General features: G+C 36.8%; 1 protein-coding gene across 8 annotated transcripts in view; it reads left to right on the forward strand.

Annotated features, from left to right (window-relative positions):
- Window positions 1-3,052: 3,052 nt before the first annotated feature.
- LOC125226645 (PDZ and LIM domain protein 3) overlaps window positions 3,053-21,218 on the forward strand; it is a 48,586-nt gene continuing 30,420 nt past the window's right edge. For 4 of the 8 annotated variants that reach the window (XM_048130679.1, XM_048130682.1, XM_048130683.1 and 1 more), the window contains exons 1-3: window positions 7,131-7,286; window positions 15,938-16,086; window positions 17,201-17,299. In XM_048130679.1, the coding sequence (XP_047986636.1) occupies window positions 7,173-7,286; window positions 15,938-16,086; window positions 17,201-17,299 (362 nt within the window). In that variant the 5' untranslated portion in view covers window positions 7,131-7,172. Of the gene's footprint in view, window positions 3,200-3,816; window positions 3,928-7,130; window positions 7,287-15,937; window positions 16,087-17,200; window positions 17,300-21,218 lie in introns of those variants that run through there. The other 4 variants (XM_048130685.1, XM_048130686.1, XM_048130680.1 and 1 more) reach the window with 3 other exon arrangements.

Consider the following 21,218-nt stretch of genomic DNA (forward strand, 5'->3'; position numbering starts at 1 on the left):
TTTAAAATTAAAGTTGTATTATGTTGCTTACAAAGTCTTGCAGCCTTATGAATTTTACGTGTGATACATCTAATCAACAATTTATAATGAAAAATGCTGTACATAATATTATGCTTAATGTTACATTTTTACAAATATATTTTTAATTCTAAATTTTATGTTTTGTTTTAATTTAATTCTAATTTATGTTTTTACATAGTTCGAAACACTAAATACCTACAGTGTTAATTTTCAGGTAGCTACCCAAGCCCCGTAGCCGAATGGCATTGCTGCGACGCGAAACGAAATCGAAACGCCGCAGAAATGTACTCTGGCTATGTCGCGCCAATACGCAAGAGCGATAGAGATATATAGCTGCGAAAGAGATATTATCGTGAGCGTTTCGTGAGCGTTTGTGCATTCGGCTACGCACACAGAGCCTCATTCCATTATACAACCTGTTTTTACTGAATTCCGTTAACTTTAAGGGAAGGTTCTTTAGATCAAATCCAATACATTTCTAAGAAACAAACGTCTTAACACTTTCGAAACCGGGCTCTACGCGGCGCTACGACATTTTCGCTACATAAGGGGAAACCCATGTAATCGGCTACGCTTCTACGAGCGGTGTGTCCGACAGTCGGGTTCTTGGTAGCGAAAGTGTTAACTTTTATAGTTATCGAGTTATTAAAAAAAATAGGATAATTACTGAACACGTGTGTGACAGCCTTTACCAATTCCTAATGTTATTTGTTTTGACATGTGCCATCAATCACTTGACATTAACTTGAATGTAATTCTTAAGGGTCTCTCATACTAATTAATCCATTTATTATGTACGAAAACGATGAAAAAATTTTTTTGCAAATATAACTAAAAGTGATATACAGGATGGTTCCTGATAATGAACCTAACGACGTGTCGATTTAACGGAAAACAAAAAAAAACACTGTGTATGTATTTTGAATATATTGGGATGGGGCGCGATCAAATGAGAATACTCATAGTTAGGTAGGTACATAAACAGATAAACATAACTACATATACCTACCTGTAATAATAAATAAGACACTATTTACATTTCGAATCTAGTACATAATTAAAATCCAATCAGTTTGTGTAATCATTACTTTTTTTAGGCAAGCCCTTAGAATTATGTTGAACTCAACTTCCATTTTAAGAATTATAATGAAATGTGATAATGTTAATACATGTATAAATATACTAAGTAAAATAACAAATTTTAGTTTGATTAACCTTATATACGTACAAATCTGAAAAGTGCCGATTTTTATAATCCATTGTCAGCGTTTTTTGTTCGTAAGCTACACACAATAACCTATACTTAGTCACGAAATTGTTTTCATATCACAAAATAATATCTTATCTGTGATGTACAGATTGCATGCCGGGAATTCATATAAAGTCTAAAACTATTGTCAGGAGGGCGCTGTTATCTGATGTATGTGCTCACAGTTCAGTAGGTATAGTCAAAACTCCGTATAGACAGATAAAGTCTAAGAAAAAAACGTACCTCACTACCATACAGAAAAAGTTACGGTGGCCTAGATGGCATTACACCATTGGGGCACGCTCAGCTAGATGGCGCTAATATTAATATTTGACATTTTAAAACATATCAAGCTAACAATATGGGCCAAATTGTCAAAACTGAGGTTCAAAAGTTTTAAGCCTTGTCAAGAGATGGCAGTCTATGCACTGTGATTACACATTTTACTTCGACAGTAACTATCTATAATACTCGATACTCTTTGGTATAGTATAAAGAAAATAGTTTTCTCAAACATGGTATGAAATATTGATGTTATGTGCCTTATAATTGGCAGCGAAGTATGACGTTGCAGGTGCGGCTAGGACGATTGATAGATAATGGAATTTCATACAAACCTTGCAGGCCAAGGCCGGCAAAGTCCTCTTTTTAATTTCCAAACACAGATAATTGTGACATAACATCCAGGTATTTAGCCAATTAAAAAAAAACTATAAGGGGCTTTATAGACGTGCCGACTGCAACTGGTACGGGCCCTAGACAATATTTGATTTTGGGTGCGTTTTCATACAAAAAAAAACATTTTTTCGTTTTTTTTTTTTTAATTTTTTTTTAACTTTTTGTTTTTTTATAAGCGTATACGGGGTATCAAAGGGGAACGAAAATTCGATTATTTTTGCGCTACGACGCACCGCTTAGGAGATACAGCCATCCAAAGTTACTATTTTCAGTAGACTTTATTTATTTCATACCATGTTTGAGAAAAGCACTATACATACCTCGGCGGGAAATGGGGTTGCCCGCCTCAGACCTATCCGGCCTCGCTTCGCTCGGCCGTCTATATGTCTTCGGCCGGCAACCCCCTTTGTCCCGGCCTCTGTAGTAATGTACTATTAATGAAATTCTGCAACATGGCGCGTAGATAGTCATATAATATTTCTGGTCTGGTTTTATGTATTATTGAGAAGACATTTTGTTTAGTAGTACCTACCATTTTAACGAGCCACCAGAATTTAACAACTTGTCTAATTTCACCAATAGTAAACCTTACTATGTCGCAATAACGTTAAAAGTGATTTTTTCTTGTAGGTATATCACTTTGCGAATGTGCCACCCTGAAACACAGTTTCTCGAGCATAAACAAGTCTCGTTTTAAAGTATTCGTAAAAGAAGCTTAAAGTTTTCATATCTTAAAGATTTTCGTATGGGTGCTTTGGAAATCAATAGTTTTCAATTTCAGCAAACGTATATGTAGGTTCAAGGTTCATAAAAAACTCGGACGACTCGCATCCATACTTATCGACTCAACAATATTTGCACCTAAAACCAGCCTTAACTTTTTAAGCCTCTAGTTTAAATATTTTCTAACGAATCTGGCTAGTAACACTTGCACATAGTTTTTTTTTTCGTGATTTAGCGCATCCAAAATCGAACATGTCATCCTAGAAACGTCTTCGAAAACTTAAAAATCAGAACATTTCCAAATCTCTAAAACCGAGCTTTATGACTTAAATCTAGAGCATCTTTTCAAATAAAGACAATAGCCGGCGAGCGTTGAACCCAATCTGAACCATTTTGCGAATAAGATCGCCAGAAAACGTAAATCACTGCGCACAGCAGCCGCGTACGAAGCGCGAAATAGACGAGGATACTGTCGAATTATCCGCTAATAAAAACCAGCACTGCCCGAGCCACTGCGTACAGAAGCCAGTAAGTATTTCGTCGTTTATTTCGCTTTTAAGTTAAATAGGTTGTTTATAATATGGATGCACAAGTAGATTGTACAAAACAGTATAAAATACTTGTTACATATTTTAAAGAACCTAAACATTTTAGTGTGCCATCAGCAGAGGTGACCTGTTTGCCTTGGTGTGTTTTCACATTATCCGATCCGATACATACATTACAGGCGCCATCTTGGATTTTTTCTTTGAAATCCTTCCAACATCCGATATCGGATCGGATAATGTGAAAGCGGACTTAGTGTGACGTCAGAGATGTCAAATTTGAAGGAAAATAAATAACTTTGACAACCTCCGGCCATCAGCCGTAGAAAAGAACCGCTGGACTATTCGCGCCGTCTCTTAGACTCATACTTTTGCATGCATTTTTTAACTAGCCAGCATCTCTTTAAGTGTTGGTCAAGATCAAGATTCAATATCAGACCGTCCGTTAAAACGACTACAGGGACAATGATCATCAAATCCCACTAGTTATCTCGTGAGCCAAATCTAGGTACGAGTAAGTATTATCATATTTGATTTATATTTGTAAATTCTTGCCAACCGCCCACAGTATGCCAATATTTATAGTTCACTTTCGCGCAGGGCTTGAAGGCGAGAACTGCAATGCCGTTGTACCAGCGACCTCCGTTCTGGCGCGTGCCTCATCAGAGACCGGACCCTGATGACTGCAGGGATTTTGGACAACGGAGGCGGGTAAGTCCCATCTTTATACCGGGTGTGTTCTGTAATACGAGCAAATTATTAAAACAAATACTGTACTCCTCAACTAAAGATAGTATTGTTCAGTTATTTTTAAAAATATCTGTATATTTCTAATTTTTCATACAAATCAAATGTCAGCTTCGATATACGCCATCATTGTTGTACGTCTAATTGGATTGGCGTTGTCTGTCACTTTTTAAACATGACAAAATTCGCAATACATTGTGTCTTATTCAAAATCTAAATTACATATGTATAGCCTACAGTTTAATTTATTGCTCATACAGGTGACATTTTGTGTGTTATAGTGTCAATATTTGTATGGTTTTTAAACTGTGCCGCGTATAAATCAAGTATAAATTAAACAAAGTGTCTATGCTTTACCTACCCTGCAATGTCAAGCTGCTTAGTGTCAAGAGACACCGCGTGACCGATAATGAATTGCGTTGGTAGTGTTAAAATGTTTACTGTGTTAAAGTTACTGTTAGGTAAATGTTTTATTTTAGTTAAACATATGCATCTTGAGAGTGTAACCCAGTATAAAAAATCTTGACCAATTATTGTGTCTAAACTGTAATTAAAATTAACAAATTAGTAGGTACATCAACAATCTAAAAAAACCTTTAATAATTTCTGTTACCGACCAGATTGTCTCTTCACTAACTCATTACTCTCTCGTTATTCTTAATTCTTTCAGTTCCTCAGAATTTAAAATGTATTATTAGACAACGCCACAATTCCTCTGAGATATTAGTCGGTATTAAAGTCAAATGGTATGATTTAGTTTACCCATTACTCTCGCTATGAGTGCATAGACAAGTTACAAATCGTTCAGGCTCCTTATCGTTAGTTTTCTCTTTTTACTCTTCCGTGCTAACGATAGAGCCTGTATTTCGTTCACCAATAAGAGTGAAGGATTGTCACTTTGGCTAGTCTGGTTCGTATACACGGTCCATAGGCGATATCCTCTATAGATTCGGTAAGGAAACGCCAGACGGATTTAGAACGGCAGCTGCCAAATCATTGCGTTACGTTTCGTTTTAGGTCATGATAATATCTTGTAATATTGATGATTGATATTAAGTTTATTTTTAAAATTGTAGCGTCTGCGGTAATATTTTAAACAACGATAAAAATGGCTTGACCCTGATTGCTCTCCAAATACCTAAGCTGGTACCAATTTAACCACTCTAGAACCCTGTCTGATTCAGACACCGTGCTTTATTTGCGATAGAAATCACTTTCTCGCTTAAGGTACAGCGGGGCAAATGTCGACTGGGGGGTAAATGTTTTACAATGTTTGCATTATTAAATAGAGTGTCCACCTCGAGATTTGCCCCTCTGTACCTTACTGTGAAAAAGTTCTACATTGGCCTACGATTATAATTGGTTGACTATGCATCAAATGTTGTCGTAAGTGTATAAAATGTACTGAATGTTTTCTTCTTCAGCTATTTAATAGAACGATTCGAAGGATACTTATATCAGAATGACATCCACGTGATATCTTTACATTGTCGTGAATTTCCTTCGTGAAAGGGGCTTTAAGTAAAATTAACAGAATATGATAGGTGTTTGATGTTTTTTTTTACATAGTCAAGCCATTATATCCATAAAATATTGCCAGTTATAAAAATTACACCATGTCTTAGTTTAACTAATTGAAACTGTAGGTACTTGTCACTAAGTGTGCTACGCACGTAAGTATACTTATAAATACGAGAGTTGTTGCCCTATGATGGCCTTACCAGCAATAGTCTTCTTCTTTGTCGTATCCTCATGGCTGAGGGACGTGACGAATGTGGACACTCTTCACCAGTTGTCTCCACGCCACTCGATCCTGGGCCCGGTGCATGCTAGCCTGCAAAGTGGTCTTTGTCACAGACGTTATACCAGCAATAGTATAAATAAAAAATATACATATAAATATTGTACCGTTCTTTTCTACATTGATCTACATAGGGCCGGCTGCATCAAACCGTCTGTCACCGTTAAAGCGTTCGTTAAATTTTATTGTATAGGAAGTTCCATAGACATCTGCTGCGTGATGATGTGTCTGTCAAATGTGGTTGATGCAACTGGCCCTTAATCGTAGTTTTCATCCAAAATCGAAATGAAATTTCTATCGTCACCATTAAACCATGTTTAAGTATTGTTAAGAGGGAACAGTATACAGGGATATGTCAGCAACGCACGTTCAATTTATTTGCAAGAGAGTCATCTAAATATTCTACATGTTGCTGGCTGTAGATGCACGAAAACAGGCATAGAGGTATCTCAACGTAACACCTGTGTCGATACCTGCGTTGTTATTTTTTATACATTCTGTACAGTCAACCAATTAGAATCCTAGGCCACTCTAGAACCATGCCGTATTGCATGACACCGTGCTTTATTTGCTATAGAAGTCAGTTTGACTTTTACTGTGTTACTTTTACAGAGGCCTAGGATTCAGATTGGTTGACTGTATCTGGTGGCGGTGGTTGGTTGTCGGCTCGGTACTAATTCTGGTACGTCATAGTCGTTTATCAGCACAATTACAAAACCAAAACAAAAGCACACTAGCTCCCAGGTTCCGTGAATCACATGTTTTGAAGACGAATGTTAGCTGCCAGCCAGCCGTGCTATTTTTCATAATTTGTTTACAAATCCTGTGTCAGCGATGACTAATAACGTCCATTTTTATTTTTGTACGTTTTTTTGCTTTAAATGTACCTACCTGCCTAAGTAAACATATTATCCATTGAATTACGCTTAAAAATCTTAAGTTAAGCGACGGCGTTATCTAAAAATAGTTTCTTCAAAAATGGTTGTCCTAACCGCCTAAAGTTGGAATAGTTTTTGGTCGTTGTTTAACGTCCATTTTCGTCTCTTTTTGACATTTTATTGCTGTTTAGAAAAAAATGCAAGAGTTTTTTGGCACCACAAACAGAGAAAAAGCTTCAACCATATCTTTCGCATGCATAGGTAGGTACGATTAATTGATTTAATTATCACTATTGCGGACTATCGAAATATACCTAAGAAAATCTGAGTAGGTAGGTATCTATAAAATATATACTTCTAAAATGAATCATCAATTCACTTTCAATATAAAAATCGAAATTGGCAATCAATATTGCCCTAGGTTCCCGTAAATCGAACTAGGTCGATCGAGGCAGGGTTGCAGCGGGCGGGGCGCGCTAATTTTGCCACAACATCGCGCCTAGCCGTCGAGAGCGCACCGCGTGCAAGCCATGGGGCGGCTGCATACGTTTGTGGTGACCTTAAGGAGGGAGCATAGGGACACCAACTGGGGACTCCGGCTGGTTGGTGGCGCGGACCTCGCGACGCCGCTCATCGTCACTCGGGTAAGCCGGTGTAAACAAAGCTGGAACGCGTGGGCTGGAGTGTTTTGATACCGGCCTTGTCACCTGTGTTGTTTGAAGTGAACATTGTAAACGGTTACAGCTGTCTAAAATGTAGGCGTTAAATAATATAATGGTGGTAATATCAGCGACTTTCCATGATCATTTCGATTTATTTAGAGGATATTTATGAAAAGGTATAGGCCGGCGATGTACGTAAATATTCGTTAACTTTTAGATTTTTTTTTTATTACTTGTAGTTGTGATATTTATTTACCAATTGCCTAGTTTTGATTTTAGGACGTGTTGTCGTTTCTTACTTTTTTCTTTTTTCATATTTTTTTTCGTTTTGTTTTTGGTGGCCGGCAGAGAAAGTAAACAGGGTTGTTTCTGACGCATTTAGTGTCAATCTTAATCCATCGAATATTTAAACTGAAATGCATCTATAATAATTTCCTATAGTTGATGATATAATCTAATCTATAAGGTACCGGCGCCTGAGATGGCTCATCGTTAAAGTTTCACGCATACAATAAATCTGATTTGATAAATCATCGTGTTTCATTAAGACATTTACATTTCTAAATTTCGAAAGAAAAATGTCCCTTATTACCGACTCATTTTCAGTAGATCCGAATGAAAAATGAAAACGATTCAAACGAGTTGTCCAACTAAACCATCAACAAATCCAGAGCGATGTCTCTTTATAACCGATTTATTCTTAGACGCGTTCGACAGCCGCCTTAGACATTGTGAGGCTTGACCCCGTTTTAATGGTCGTCTCCGAATTTTACGGAAGTTCAAATCTCATTTCGACTGACCACAGGAGTTCGTAATGATAGATTAGCTTAGAAATATGTTTCCAATATTGCAACACTAGAATCTACTGCTTTCCAATATTGCAACACTAGAATTGCCAGCTCTTTTTGTGTCCCACTGCTGGGCAAGGGCCTCCCCCGCCCCGCATTTTTTCCACTCGACGCTGTTGTCGGCGTTTCTCACCATTTTGGGTAGAATGCGTCCAGGCAGTAGCCGAATGGCATTTCTGCGACGCAAAACGAAAACGAAACGCCGCCATAGGTAGTCTGGCTCTGTCACGCCAATACGCAAGAGCGATAAAGATAGATATCTACGAGCGTTTCGTTTCGTGAGCGTTTGTGCCATTCGGCTACGTAAATGAAAATGAAAATGAAATATTTATTTTTCAAGTAGGCATATTAAGTACAATGCGCATATGAACGTCAAATAAAGCTACGCCGGCTCTAACCCTACGCCTCAGCCTCGAGAAGATTTCAGTCCCCCCTCAGTTGGGAGGGGGGTATCCACTATGGGACCGGCAAAAAACTCGGCGGGCAACTTCTTTTCAAAACATTACATCTTATAATTAACATGCATTAAATAACAAGATACAATAATTTAACATGCAAAAGTATTCATCAAAGAATATGAACAGACTAGGTACCCTGGTCATCCCGTCAAGCTTACCTAGGTACTGATAATTTAGTAAAAATAGGAATGCTAATTTCTCTGTCGTGTACTGTTTTTATCTAATAAATACTTAAAATGATGACTGTGACATTTCAACAAAGAATAGATAAAACATAAATGAAATAATTGACACATTAAAAGTTTTATGCATATGTTTGCCTAATTAGAGGTTGCTGCCAAACCTCCAAAACCACATGATAATTAGCGACATAATTGTAACACCGACAGTTTATATTTTTACGATCTGTTAACAAAGGAGGGTCACGTGGTTTAGTTGTTGTTGCCAGACATGTGTGACATGTTTATTGTTGTCTTGATATTGCCATTATGTAAGGATTTAAGGATACATTTAAATCCGGGACGGAAGAGTATTATATAACTGTGACACTGGTTGGTGTTATTATAATTTCCAAGATGGTTATTGTAGATTGTAGCAGCTAGCAGCTCCTTGAACATTTTGACCAATTTCGAAGATGTTTTTGAATTTTCATTTGGAATGTTTGTATCGATCGTGAAATGGTCCAAATATATTTTATTTTTCTTATTTGTTTTTTATAGTTAATTTAGTAAATTTGTCCTGTTTTCATTTACCCATTTGAGACGTAATTAGATTTTGATTGAAACCATGAAGCTTTTCGGAATAACACGGCTTTGGGATCAAGCCTTTGGGGTATGAAACACAATTGTTTTCCCGGCACCAACACGAGAATAACAATTAACGTAACACATTGCAATCATAATCTCAATTAAAGTTATAAAATATACATATAAATATATTCATAACATAAACATTCAGTCGAATTGAGAACCTCCTCCTTTTTTTGAAATCGGTTAATAATCACTTAAAATCGTTGTGTGTGTGTGGATTGAGTGAGCACCTTCCGAAAATAAAAAAAATATGCTGATCATTTAGTAAAAGTTCTAAAACAATTGTAAAACGAATCTCTGAATTTGTAAAAAGATAAATCAAAAGATACAGCCATTAACATGTGCTCACTCAGTTCTCACAAACTACCAACGAAAACAGTGAATATATTCATTTAACATATAATATTTATATACTAACATTTAGTAAAAAATAGGCCAACCTACCTCTATAAATATTAGATCACCTAGTGACGTATTAAATTTTTTACAAATAGTTTCTTATGCTCACTCAATCCACACACTTTTGAAAAGCCGAATTTTGATGAAAAACATAAGATTTAGACCGCTATTATATGTGTATAGTTTAGTAAAAGTGAAATGGGAATTTGTAAAATACAAAACGAACCACTAACGTGTCAGGTTTTTTTATAATAAATTTTTGTAAGTGCTCACTCAGTCCACACGTTTTGAGAAAGTTAAAAATGTAAATATCTTACGATTTGTAGCACCTAAGACACTCAAAAGTACTTCAACATTTAGTAAAAATTTTTACTAAATATCCACCATCTAATATTTTATATTCATTGTCTGGTTTTAAAGATATTCAGACATAACTTTTCTCATACAAATGTATCAAGTAGGGTGACTACACTATGTCGGCTCCTGATTTTCCCCACCTTCCCATTGTCATATTGAGATTGGGGAGTTTCGTTCGTTCAATTTTGATAATATTAAACTAATACCATATTAATTATCCATCTGCAAACTGTTTTTAGGTTATTATCTTGGCCTAGTGATGATGTGTATTGTGTAATTTTTATCGACGTCAGGATAATAACCATATCGACATGCATGCATTAAAAAGGACATGAATAATAATTGGTAAGAAACAAAGAATATAATACTTCACTAGTAAGAAACCAGAACCTGGTAATCTAATCGCGCTAACAGATGAGCGTACCGGATTTGTAAGTGGGAGCGAGAAATAGTTATTCTTTTCTCGCTCCCACTTACAAATCCGGTAAACTATTATCGAAATTGAACGAAACTCCCCAATCTCAATATGACAATGGGAAGGTGGGGAAAATCAGGAGCCGACATAGTGTGGTCACCCTACTTGATACATTTGTATGAGAAAAGTTATGTCTGAATATCTTTAAAACCAGACAACGAATATAAAATATTAGATGGTGGATATTTAGTAAAAATTTTTACTAAATGTTGAAGTACTTTCGAGTGTCTTAGGTGCTACAAATCGTAAGATATTTACATTTTTAACTTTCTCAAAACGTGTGGACTGAGTGAGCACTTACAAAAATTTATTATAAAAAAACCTGACACGTTAGTGGTTCGTTTTGTATTTTACAAATTCCCATTTCACTTTTACTAAACTATACACATATAATAGCGGTCTAAATCTTATGTTTTTCATCAAAATTCGGCTTTTCAAAAGTGTGTGGATTGAGTGAGCATAAGAAACTATTTGTAAAAAATTTAATACGTCACTAGGTGATCTAATATTTATAGAGGTAGGTTGGCCTATTTTTTACTAAATGTTAGTATATAAATATTATATGTTAAATGAATATATTCACTGTTTTCGTTGGTAGTTTGTGAGAACTGAGTGAGCACATGTTAATGGCTGTATCTTTTGATTTATCTTTTTACAAATTCAGAGATTCGTTTTACAATTGTTTTAGAACTTTTACTAAATGATCAGCATATTTTTTTTTATTTTCGGAAGGTGCTCACTCAATCCACACACACACAAAATCGTTTTATACAAGCCAACACATGGGGAAACATCTCTAAATTCTCTTATAAATTTTTGAAACTCGTGTGGTGAAAAATATGTTAATAGCAAGCAATATAGTACCTATCGCTTAGGTAACTTTAAATTCTGTTCAGTGCAAACTAAAAGAAACTCGTGTACGTGAAGGCTAAGGGTAAGGTGAAACTACATCTACATCTACAATTATCGAGCATGACAGTAGACTATTACAGAGGATTTTTGTCAGATTAAATGTGGAAGTCAGTCCATTGACTACTGTGTCTTGTAACAGGATTAAAGCGTTTAACAGAAAAAATGGTGAAACTAAAAACTTTAAATGGAAATTATTCGCCTGGTACAGTCGACCAATTGGAACCCTAGGCCACTCTGTCCATCAAACCATGCCAATGACAAGCATTAAGAGATTTCTTGCAATCTGATTTATAAAGTCACTATGACATAGTTCTACAGTGGTTCCAAGGTTGATTGTGCCTATACTTCTGGAATTAGTAGGTACCTATACTTCACTTTCATCGTAGGAAATTATTAATATATTGATGGCGCTTATTAGCACGCTTCCGGATAACTCATGGTTGTACATTAAATCCATTAAAGTTATCTGGCGACCTTCAATGTAATAAATCTTCGATAACCTTGATCCCTTTCTCGTGCCTGTATTAAAATATTCATTGCTTCCTCACCATCTGGTCAATGAGTCATTGCAATATCGAGACGGGCTGCAGAATGATATTAAATATATTGGAAAGCTGAACAAAAATAAACGGTACATTTTTATGAGGGCGTATTTTGCAAGCAAATGCCACACGACCCGAAAGTATTTTTTTAGGTGACATGGATATATTTTTATCTCTATTATTTATGTACCTATATTTTTTTCCACCGTACCATTTACTCCCCAAACTACCCTATCGTAATGTCATTGCGATAAGAATTCAGGGTCTAAATACTAATGATGATTTACAAATTAAACTGCATACTTAAAAATTGTATTTGTTTAATAGCGTTAGCAAGAAAAAAAACAGATAGATAAATATATAGAAACTTTATTCTTTATTCTTTATTTATTTATTCCTTAAATTAACATTAGCAGCCTAGCTAAACATGTCAATCGTACAGGAGGGTATAAACATGAATAATCCTGGTACACTTATATAAAATAGTGTGGCGGAACATAAAGTACATAATATAGTAGGTACTCACACGTGGATCGAACTTGGAGTAGTTATAGACTCCAAGTGACGGGCGCTGATCGCAAGGAATTGCGGCTCCGTGCTGTGAAACATATCCACACTATATAAAATAGTGTATAAACACTTATATAAAATAGTGTGGCGGAACATAAAGTACATAATATAGTAGGTACTCACACGTGGATCGAACTTGGAGTAGTTATAGACTCCAAGTGACGGGCGCTGATCGCAAGGAATTGCGGCTCCGTGCTGTGAAACATATCCAGTTTGCTGTCGCTGGCCAGTATGTCATTGAGAAGGGTTAAAGCGTGGTGCAGTGGTGAGTGCGACAGAGCATGGGTGCGTGCCACCGAGATGGCGAAGTCTGTCGGCGGGGACGGAGTTTTAAACCTTAAGCGGTGCCGTGACCAAGATTTCCAAACTGTGCTGAATAACAAGTTTACTCTTTATTATTTGAAAAAATCATAGTTTCTAGATTTATCCTCGTATCTTTAGTGTAAATAGAGAAACAGAAAAAAGAGTTTGTGTAACGAGAAACCATGTAGACTAGGGAAGGTATGCACGATAAAGACATTGAGAGAAGAGTGAATGCTGGAAATCGAGTGAATGGGGAACTTAACGCTTATATCGGCAGCTAGAAGGCAGAATGTGTCGCATAAAGAACGGTTTGCTGTGCATAGAGAGGTAATGTTGCCTACACTTGCGTGATAGTCAAAGAGTAAGAATCAGGAACTATTAAGGGAAAACTGTGGAAAGAAGGCGCAGTGACGAAAATTAAGAAATGTATGTTTAGAAGGTTTAGACACGTGAAAAGAATGAGTGAAAAATTGTTAGCAAAAAGAGTTGGAGGACTAGGAGGGAAAAGTAGAAACCAGATTCGGAAGAGATAGACTTCGGCGAACTTTGCCTGATCCAATCAGAAAAGTCAAACTGACAGACGTATATGAGGAATGTTATGAAAGTGAAAGAAACGAAAGAGATTTATCAGGATCATAGCAGTGAAAATCTGTGGTGTCTACTTACCCCTCCAGGAAAAAAGCGTAACTATGCATGTATGTCTGTAAGGCTGTTGTGGTGTAAGATGATAAGACTTAGGTACCAAATAGTAGTTTAACGTCCTAAACTTCGGGAAATGACTTGACCTGCAAATACACTATACGGGGTTTTCATTCGTTTAAAAAGTATGTTTATGAGATGCAGCCAGAAATTGTGCGTCAAGCTTACTTTCTAGCATCTTTAGACTAGGTCATGCTAAAGATTACTTCATTTGACGTAAACGCAATGCGTCATGAGCGCAAGAGACACGCGTATCCGCCAGCTGGGCTATGTTAGATCATCAAAGACCCTCTGCCGCGCCACCATATGTGCATTTGAAAACACATCCAATTGCTCAACTTATCCTCATGCTAGAAGGTAGAAAATCGAACAGTTTTAAACAAATGATGAGCGTGAAGCCTTCACAGCTACGCAAGTCACAGCGAATTAGCTGAGAATCGCCGTCAAACAAGTGTTGATGGACACAAGTATTTTTATCACGTCCTCGCCATTGACTTGAGGAAGTGTGATGGATTTACGCAGCCCAATGTTCAGCCTCCTTAGAACTTCATAGCTTTGCAACAATCACTTCAGAAATCTTTATAGTTCCAAAGCTTTTGATAACTTTTAAACTGGTTTCCTACCTTGGTTTTCTGATGGGAATTAGCGGTGATCCGGCGGTTGTTTTCAGTAAAAATGTCGCCGGTTGGAGCGACGCCGGTACGCTTTTAGACTGGCTGCGGTCCAAAGTCGGTGCATACGTCGCTCTCATGTCGCGTCGCTCCAAGGTCGTCGCATGCACTTCTAACCCTTCGAGGCCCTAGCAATATGATAGCTGGTACCTCCACGCAAGTCACAAATGCTATGGCCGTAGGAAAATTCATAAGATCAACCAACCACAGCACAACCACAGAATTTATGTTTGTTCTGATTAGAAAGCAGTATAGAGCTCTTGGTAGGCCAAATGAAATGACCCATAAAGAATGTATAGAAAAACGTAGGTATTTCTTTCTCGTCACCTAGGGCTTTTTAAAACACTAATAAAAACTGCGTCAGTCTAGTTGACGATGGTTTGTTTAAATTCATAAGAATGCTTTTTGGATTAATGGATGCGCCAACCACAATTTATTGCTAATCATGCCAATTATGTATGTTTGTATATGACAGCAAACATACTAAGCATAGATTAATTTGTCTGCACATAAATAAAAGTTGCAAGATAGTTTGTCCATGCTAGACTTTTGATAGTGTTTCGCGTAGGATAACATTCATGAATGCGCAAATAGCTCTCGCGTTTTAAACTTATTACTGTTTTCCATAGCGACAGAGGTTTAAAATGTTATTGCAAGCGTGATTCAATCCATCCATCCCACACCTGGCTTTCTGTTTATATCTCTGAGGTGAGCGAACGAAACCTCAGAATGTCATGGCCCAACTCTCTCAACCTTCGAGTATGACATAATAATGTAATGAGCTATTTTCTTTCTAGGTATTTGCTAATTTATTTCGGGCGTCTGTGTGTCGGTTTAAACAAAAAATGTGCGTAGTTTCATTTGAGTTTTGAACGGATGAAAAATGGCGCTGTTTTTGTTGTTAAAATTAAAAGTTAAAATTAAAAGTAAGGCATTGAAATACTTGGATAACTTACCATTATGGTGGTCTTTGGGGGGTTTATTTTTTCCTTAATCTTTCACAGATCAACATCATATGATGAAAACCATCGGTCTTGAAACCGTTGTGAAATATGATCCGTTAGTATTTTCTTAATTTTTAGCACGTCACTTACCAAAGTTGCTGGAGTTTTATTTATTATTTTGGCGCTAACTGAAGTGATTCCTTGTTTACGTCTGGACTGTGGAGCTAATTGAGAACGCCAAAAGTCTTAATCCCGCTGAGAAACACATATGTATTTATAGAATCTGGAATAGATAAGTGTCTGAGGCGCCCACTAGACTTCTCTTATATTACGCACCTAATTTACTCGAGCTAAAATTAGATATTAATGAATGACACCCCCGGGAAATTATTCAGAATAATCAGAATTGCATCAGACCAAACCTTTGGATCCTAGACGTCCTTGTATGGTATGATCTTCGGACATCCTTAATATACCTATCCGTGATGATAGGTAGGACTTTGATTATATCATGGCGTTAATTCTGACCACATTGATTCTATTGAACTTTGAAAAACTTTGTCATAAAGGTTACCTTGCCTACCCTTTCTAATTAAAACTTGTTTATTTTTAATATGAAAACAAATGAACAAATATCCCATTTCAGGTGACCCCAGGCACGCCGGCCGGCAAGGATCTCTTGCGCGGCGATATTATAGCGAAGATCGATGACTACGATGCGCGAGACCTGCGTCACGAGGATGCGCAGAACCTGTTCAAAAATGCACAGAACCACATTAAACTTGTAGTGCAGAGGTAAGGGGAAAGCTATTTTTAGGAATGGGATAATGAATACAAAAGGGATACTAAAACGCGTGAAGTATGCAGGTCATATACCTACCTCAACAATATCTATGTATATCACGAATAACAAACGTTTTGAACCTTTGAACAGATATTGGTGTGGCATTTGGTAACATCATATGGAAAACGTAAATGACACAGTTGAAATAAAATAATAAACTTCTAATAAAAGTTATTAAAGCATCAAATTAGCTGCTATTACGAACGCTTCTTAGTATCTTTTATGTGTATTAACTATTAAAGAGCCTCATTGACTGGACTTCAAATTAAACTAAAAGATGACGAATGCCGATAACTAGGCTGCTTTATTTTGGATTTTGAAGCAATTATAAAGCTTGATCATAATCAGAGTTGACATCAATACTTACAAGCTTCAACCCTGGCTGTTTTCGAGCATAATCAGAGCTGACAGCAGTAATTAGGTACAAGCTTTGACCCTGGCTGTTCGCAACGCTTCAACATCGCATCATTTCCATTAAAAAGCGACGAATTGGAAGCCAAGGAATGAGTCGCCTTGATCGCACATTCCCGCGTTATTCAAAATAACTGAGGACAGGTCAATCTGCCAGATGGCGGATATGTGAAGGTGACACTGATTTATTTGAAATTTTTAAATTGACTAAGAATATAGCTAGAGGTTAAAGCAAAAGAAACGTATTCAAGAAAAGGGGACTGTTGAGTTGACCAAATTTTTTGTCGATTCCTTCGTGTTGAGCCTAGTCTTGCTCGACTCCGGAAACTCAAAAATATTGAAAAATATTTGAGCATTTATCGAGGTTAAAGAATTGGCTCAGTAAAGCCAAGAGACAGAGCTAAAATTACAATCGTATATTGACAAACGCTGAACGATGACGGAGATGCGTCGAAAATTACTTTTAATTTTATTCTTTTTTCCTTCTATTATTTGGATTTCATTTAACTATTCCTGGAATATATTTGAGGTTGATTACAGTTCCTCAAGTCAAGAGGATACGTTTCAATTTTGCGTCATGCCCTCAATTGTTTGTGTCCCAGCTTTCCTATAATTATAAAATAAGAAATAGTGTTCAAGAAGATGTGACCGCAGGGGTGGATCCAGTTCGCATCTTTACTCTCTGCCTCCACGGGCAACTGGCAGCTTTGTAGGCAGAGTTCCTACGCCCACCTTCTATCACGAGTTCGCTGAGTAAGCCTTGCATCCTAGGTGTCGTTTGAACCTTTCGGGAAACCTAGGATAAGCTCTATATACTAAAAGTAATATTGAATTTATTGGCCGATGTCTTCCCCATAGTAGAAGTCCTTATTTTAATATAATTATGATGAGCATTTTCCTATTTAAATCCGCGCATGATTCTTCTTCAGCCTAAACCAACAAAATTACTTAATTCCTGAAATTTATTAAAATATTTGCGTTTGTCTGTTTAAATATACATAATATATGCTACAAGTGTATAGCAGGTTCCGTAAGCTGACCGTAATAAAAATTGTTTGCTGATATATTGAAGCCCTTATTCGAATCTATTTTGGACATAGCCGTAATAAGCATTTGAATACAAATCCCAAATGGCATGTTCCTTATCTAACTCGAACCTGTAAAGTAAGTTTATACAAATGTTATTTAAATAAGTACTTATTGGGAATATCTGGAAAAGGTTACTTTAAATCAACCGTAGTATTTAAAATGTGTACTGGTAATGTTGGTATCTTCCCCATAACAATTGTCCTTAGTCAAATTTATTTTGGACGTAGCTAAGGTAAGCATTTTTCTTGTAGTCGGGTTCTTGTAATATGGTTCTTTTACAGCCGGGGCGCAAAATGACTTCGTTAGTTTAATTAAACATTTTGAGGTATTTACATAAGTGTTACAGTCGGCATAAAAGATGATGTCATGTAAATTGCATTTCACCTTATGTGCGAAACACGCTCCATGTAAACATATGCGTCAGTCGAGAATGTGAATGTCATGCTTCTTTTAACATGTTTTGCTTGTAAACATTACAAATTGTGGAGACAATTATGTGACAGAAAATAATTTGCATAAGTTGTCGGATTTTTAATGAATTATGCCAAATGATGCGTCATCATTGATGAAATATTTGGCTACTAAATGCTATCCTAATTTGAAAGTATTTAAAGTAGCATTTTAAGGCGATAGTGATAGCAGGGATCGGATACCGGTATTTTTTTCGGAACGGTTCCGTACGTTGACCCGAGAACTTTACTTTAGCGTTTCTGGTTCCATTAACCGGTATTCTTTTTCGTTCAGTGAACGAACGTTTATGAGTGAGAACTGTTCCGAAGAACAGAATTAAATGATACGTTCTTTAAAGAACAGTTCGCGGGAACGGAATTAAATGATACGTTCTTTAAAGAACAGTTCGCAGGAACGAAATTATTTCGGTTTTTCTATTTCCAAGAATTTGAACGAACAGTGCAAGCGGTGTCGGCCACGGCCATCACTTTAGTAACTTTAGTTTGATTTGAGACTAGCGGTGAGTAAACGTGGCGTCGAACGAAACAAATACGTCGAAAACATTCTGCACCACAACCACAATGAAGTAAGTTTTTTTCTTTTAACTTAGTGCTTTCAATTTTACCGATTTTAAAATTTAAGTAATGTCACGACGCTTAAGTATTTATTTACAGGCAATCGTACAGTCCAAGGTCAAATAAGGACGGGACGCCGCTATTAGCAAGAGCGAGCGTCCTTATTTGACCTTGGTACGGTCATCTCAGGTGTGTGTGTGTGTGTGTGTGTGTGTGTGTGTGTGTGTGTGTGTGTGTGTGTGTGTGTGTGTGTGCGTGTGCGTGTGCGTGTGCGTGTGCGTGTGCGTGTGCGTGTGCGTGTGCGTGTGTACAATATACACTACTTTCCCATTAATTGTGTCGTTGGTACTGTAGATAGTCAATTACCATAGAAATTACATCAGCTACTATCAACAATGGACCTTTAGGGTCAGTTGCACCAAACCGTCTGTCACCGTTAAAGCATTCGTTAAATTTTATTGTATGGACAGTTCCATAGGCGTCTGCTGCGTGACGATGATGTGTGTGTCAAATGTGGTTGATGCAACGGGCCCTTAGTCTAAAAACGTCACAATGAAAGATGTGAAATGTGCAATTAGTCACAAAAATAAATTGTTTTTACTCCCGTGTCCCAGAACTCGAAGAATCCCAATTCATCCAATGTTCTTATACTGCTGCGAGTGAAAGGGGCACTAATGATGATATTTATGACTTGATCGATGCACAGAATGAGCCACTGAGTAAGTACTTACCTATACTAAACCTTCATAAACCTAAATACTGAAACTCTGCCCGGTGGTTCGGTGTTAGGGCTTGCAATTATCCGTCCAATTCGAAATCCGGATGATTCGACTCGATATTTGAAAATCCGGATATTCGGATAAAATGGATATTTCGAATATTTTTTATTTTATTTAATAAATCTCATAATTAGTAACATAATTATGTACTACGATACGAAAAACACGTCGTAGGAAATTGTTATTTTATAATCAGGCTTGAGCTGTTGTTCGTAACCTTAATGTTAGGTTAGGTTACTTAGTTATTTCATTCTTGCCTTTTTTAGGGTTCCGTAGTCAACTAGGAACCCTTATAGCTTCGCCATGTCTGTTTGTCCGTCCGTCCGTCCGTCCGTCCGTCCGTCCGTCCGTCCGTCCGTCCGCGGATAATCTCAGTAACCGTAAGCACTAGAAAGCTGAAATTTGGTAGCAATATGTATATCAATCACGCCAACAAAGTGCAAAAATAAAAAATGGAAAAAAATGTTTTATTAGGGTACCACCCCTACATGTAAAGTGGGGGCAGATTTTTTTTTTCATTCCAACCCCAACGTGTGATACATCGTTGGATAGGTATTTAAAAATGAATAAGGGTTTACATAGATCGTTTTTTGATAATATTAATATTTTCGGAAATAATCGCTCTTAAAGGAAAAAAAAAGTGCGTCCCCCCCCCCCCTCTAACTTTTGAACCATATATTTAAAAAATATGAAAAAAATCACAAAAGTAGAACTTTATAAAGTGTGTGTGTGGATTGAGTGAGCACCTTCCGAAAATAAAAAAAAATATGCTGATCATTTAGTAAAAGTTCTAAAACAATTGTAAAACGAATCTCTGAATTTGTAAAAATATAAATCAAAAGATACAGCCATTAACATGTGCTCACTCAGTTCTCACAAACTACCATCGAAAACAGTGAATATATTCATTTAACATATAATATTTATATACTAACATTTAGTAAAAAATAGGCCAACCTACCTCTATAAATATTAGATCACCTAGTGACGTATTTAATTTTTTACAAATAGTTTCTTATGCTCACTCAATCCTCACACTTTTGAAAAGCCGAATTTTGATGAAAAACATAAGATTTAGACCGCTATTATATGTGTATAGTTTAGTAAAAGTGAAATGGGAATTTGTAAAATACAAAACGAACCACTAACGTGTCAGGTTTTTTTATAATAAATTTTTGTAAGTGCTCACTCAGTCCACACGTTTTGAGAAAGTTAAAAATGTAAATATCTTACGATTTGTAGCACCTAAGACACTCGAAAGTACTTCAACATTTAGTAAAAATTTTTACTAAATATCCACCATCTAATATTTTATATTCGTTGTCTGGTTTTAAAGATATTCAGACATAACTTTTCTCATACAAATGTATCAAGTAGGGTGACCACACTATGTCGGCTCCTGATTTTCCCCACCTTCCCATTGCAAGAAATAAGAGTATAACAGAACAAACATACATACATACAATCACGCCTGTGTCCCATGAAGGGGTAGGCAGAGCACATCAAACTACTTACTCAGGTTTCAGTGCCACTCTTGGCAAATAAGGGGTTGAAAGAAAACGAAACTGTGACATTGCAGTGACAGGTTGCCAGCCTGTCGCCTACGCCACAATTTAACCCATATCCCACAGTCGCCTTCTACGACACCCACGGGAAGAAAGGGGGTGGTGAAGTTCTTAACCCGTCACCACACGGGCACAGACAGAAATCAATAGATTATCTTCTTCTCCTTTCGCAAAGACCTAAGTAATGATGAAGTCTACTTACCTCAATAATATC

This window comes from Leguminivora glycinivorella, chromosome 5 (assembly GCF_023078275.1).
Source record: "Leguminivora glycinivorella isolate SPB_JAAS2020 chromosome 5, LegGlyc_1.1, whole genome shotgun sequence".
Lineage (NCBI taxonomy): Eukaryota > Metazoa > Arthropoda > Insecta > Lepidoptera > Tortricidae > Leguminivora > Leguminivora glycinivorella.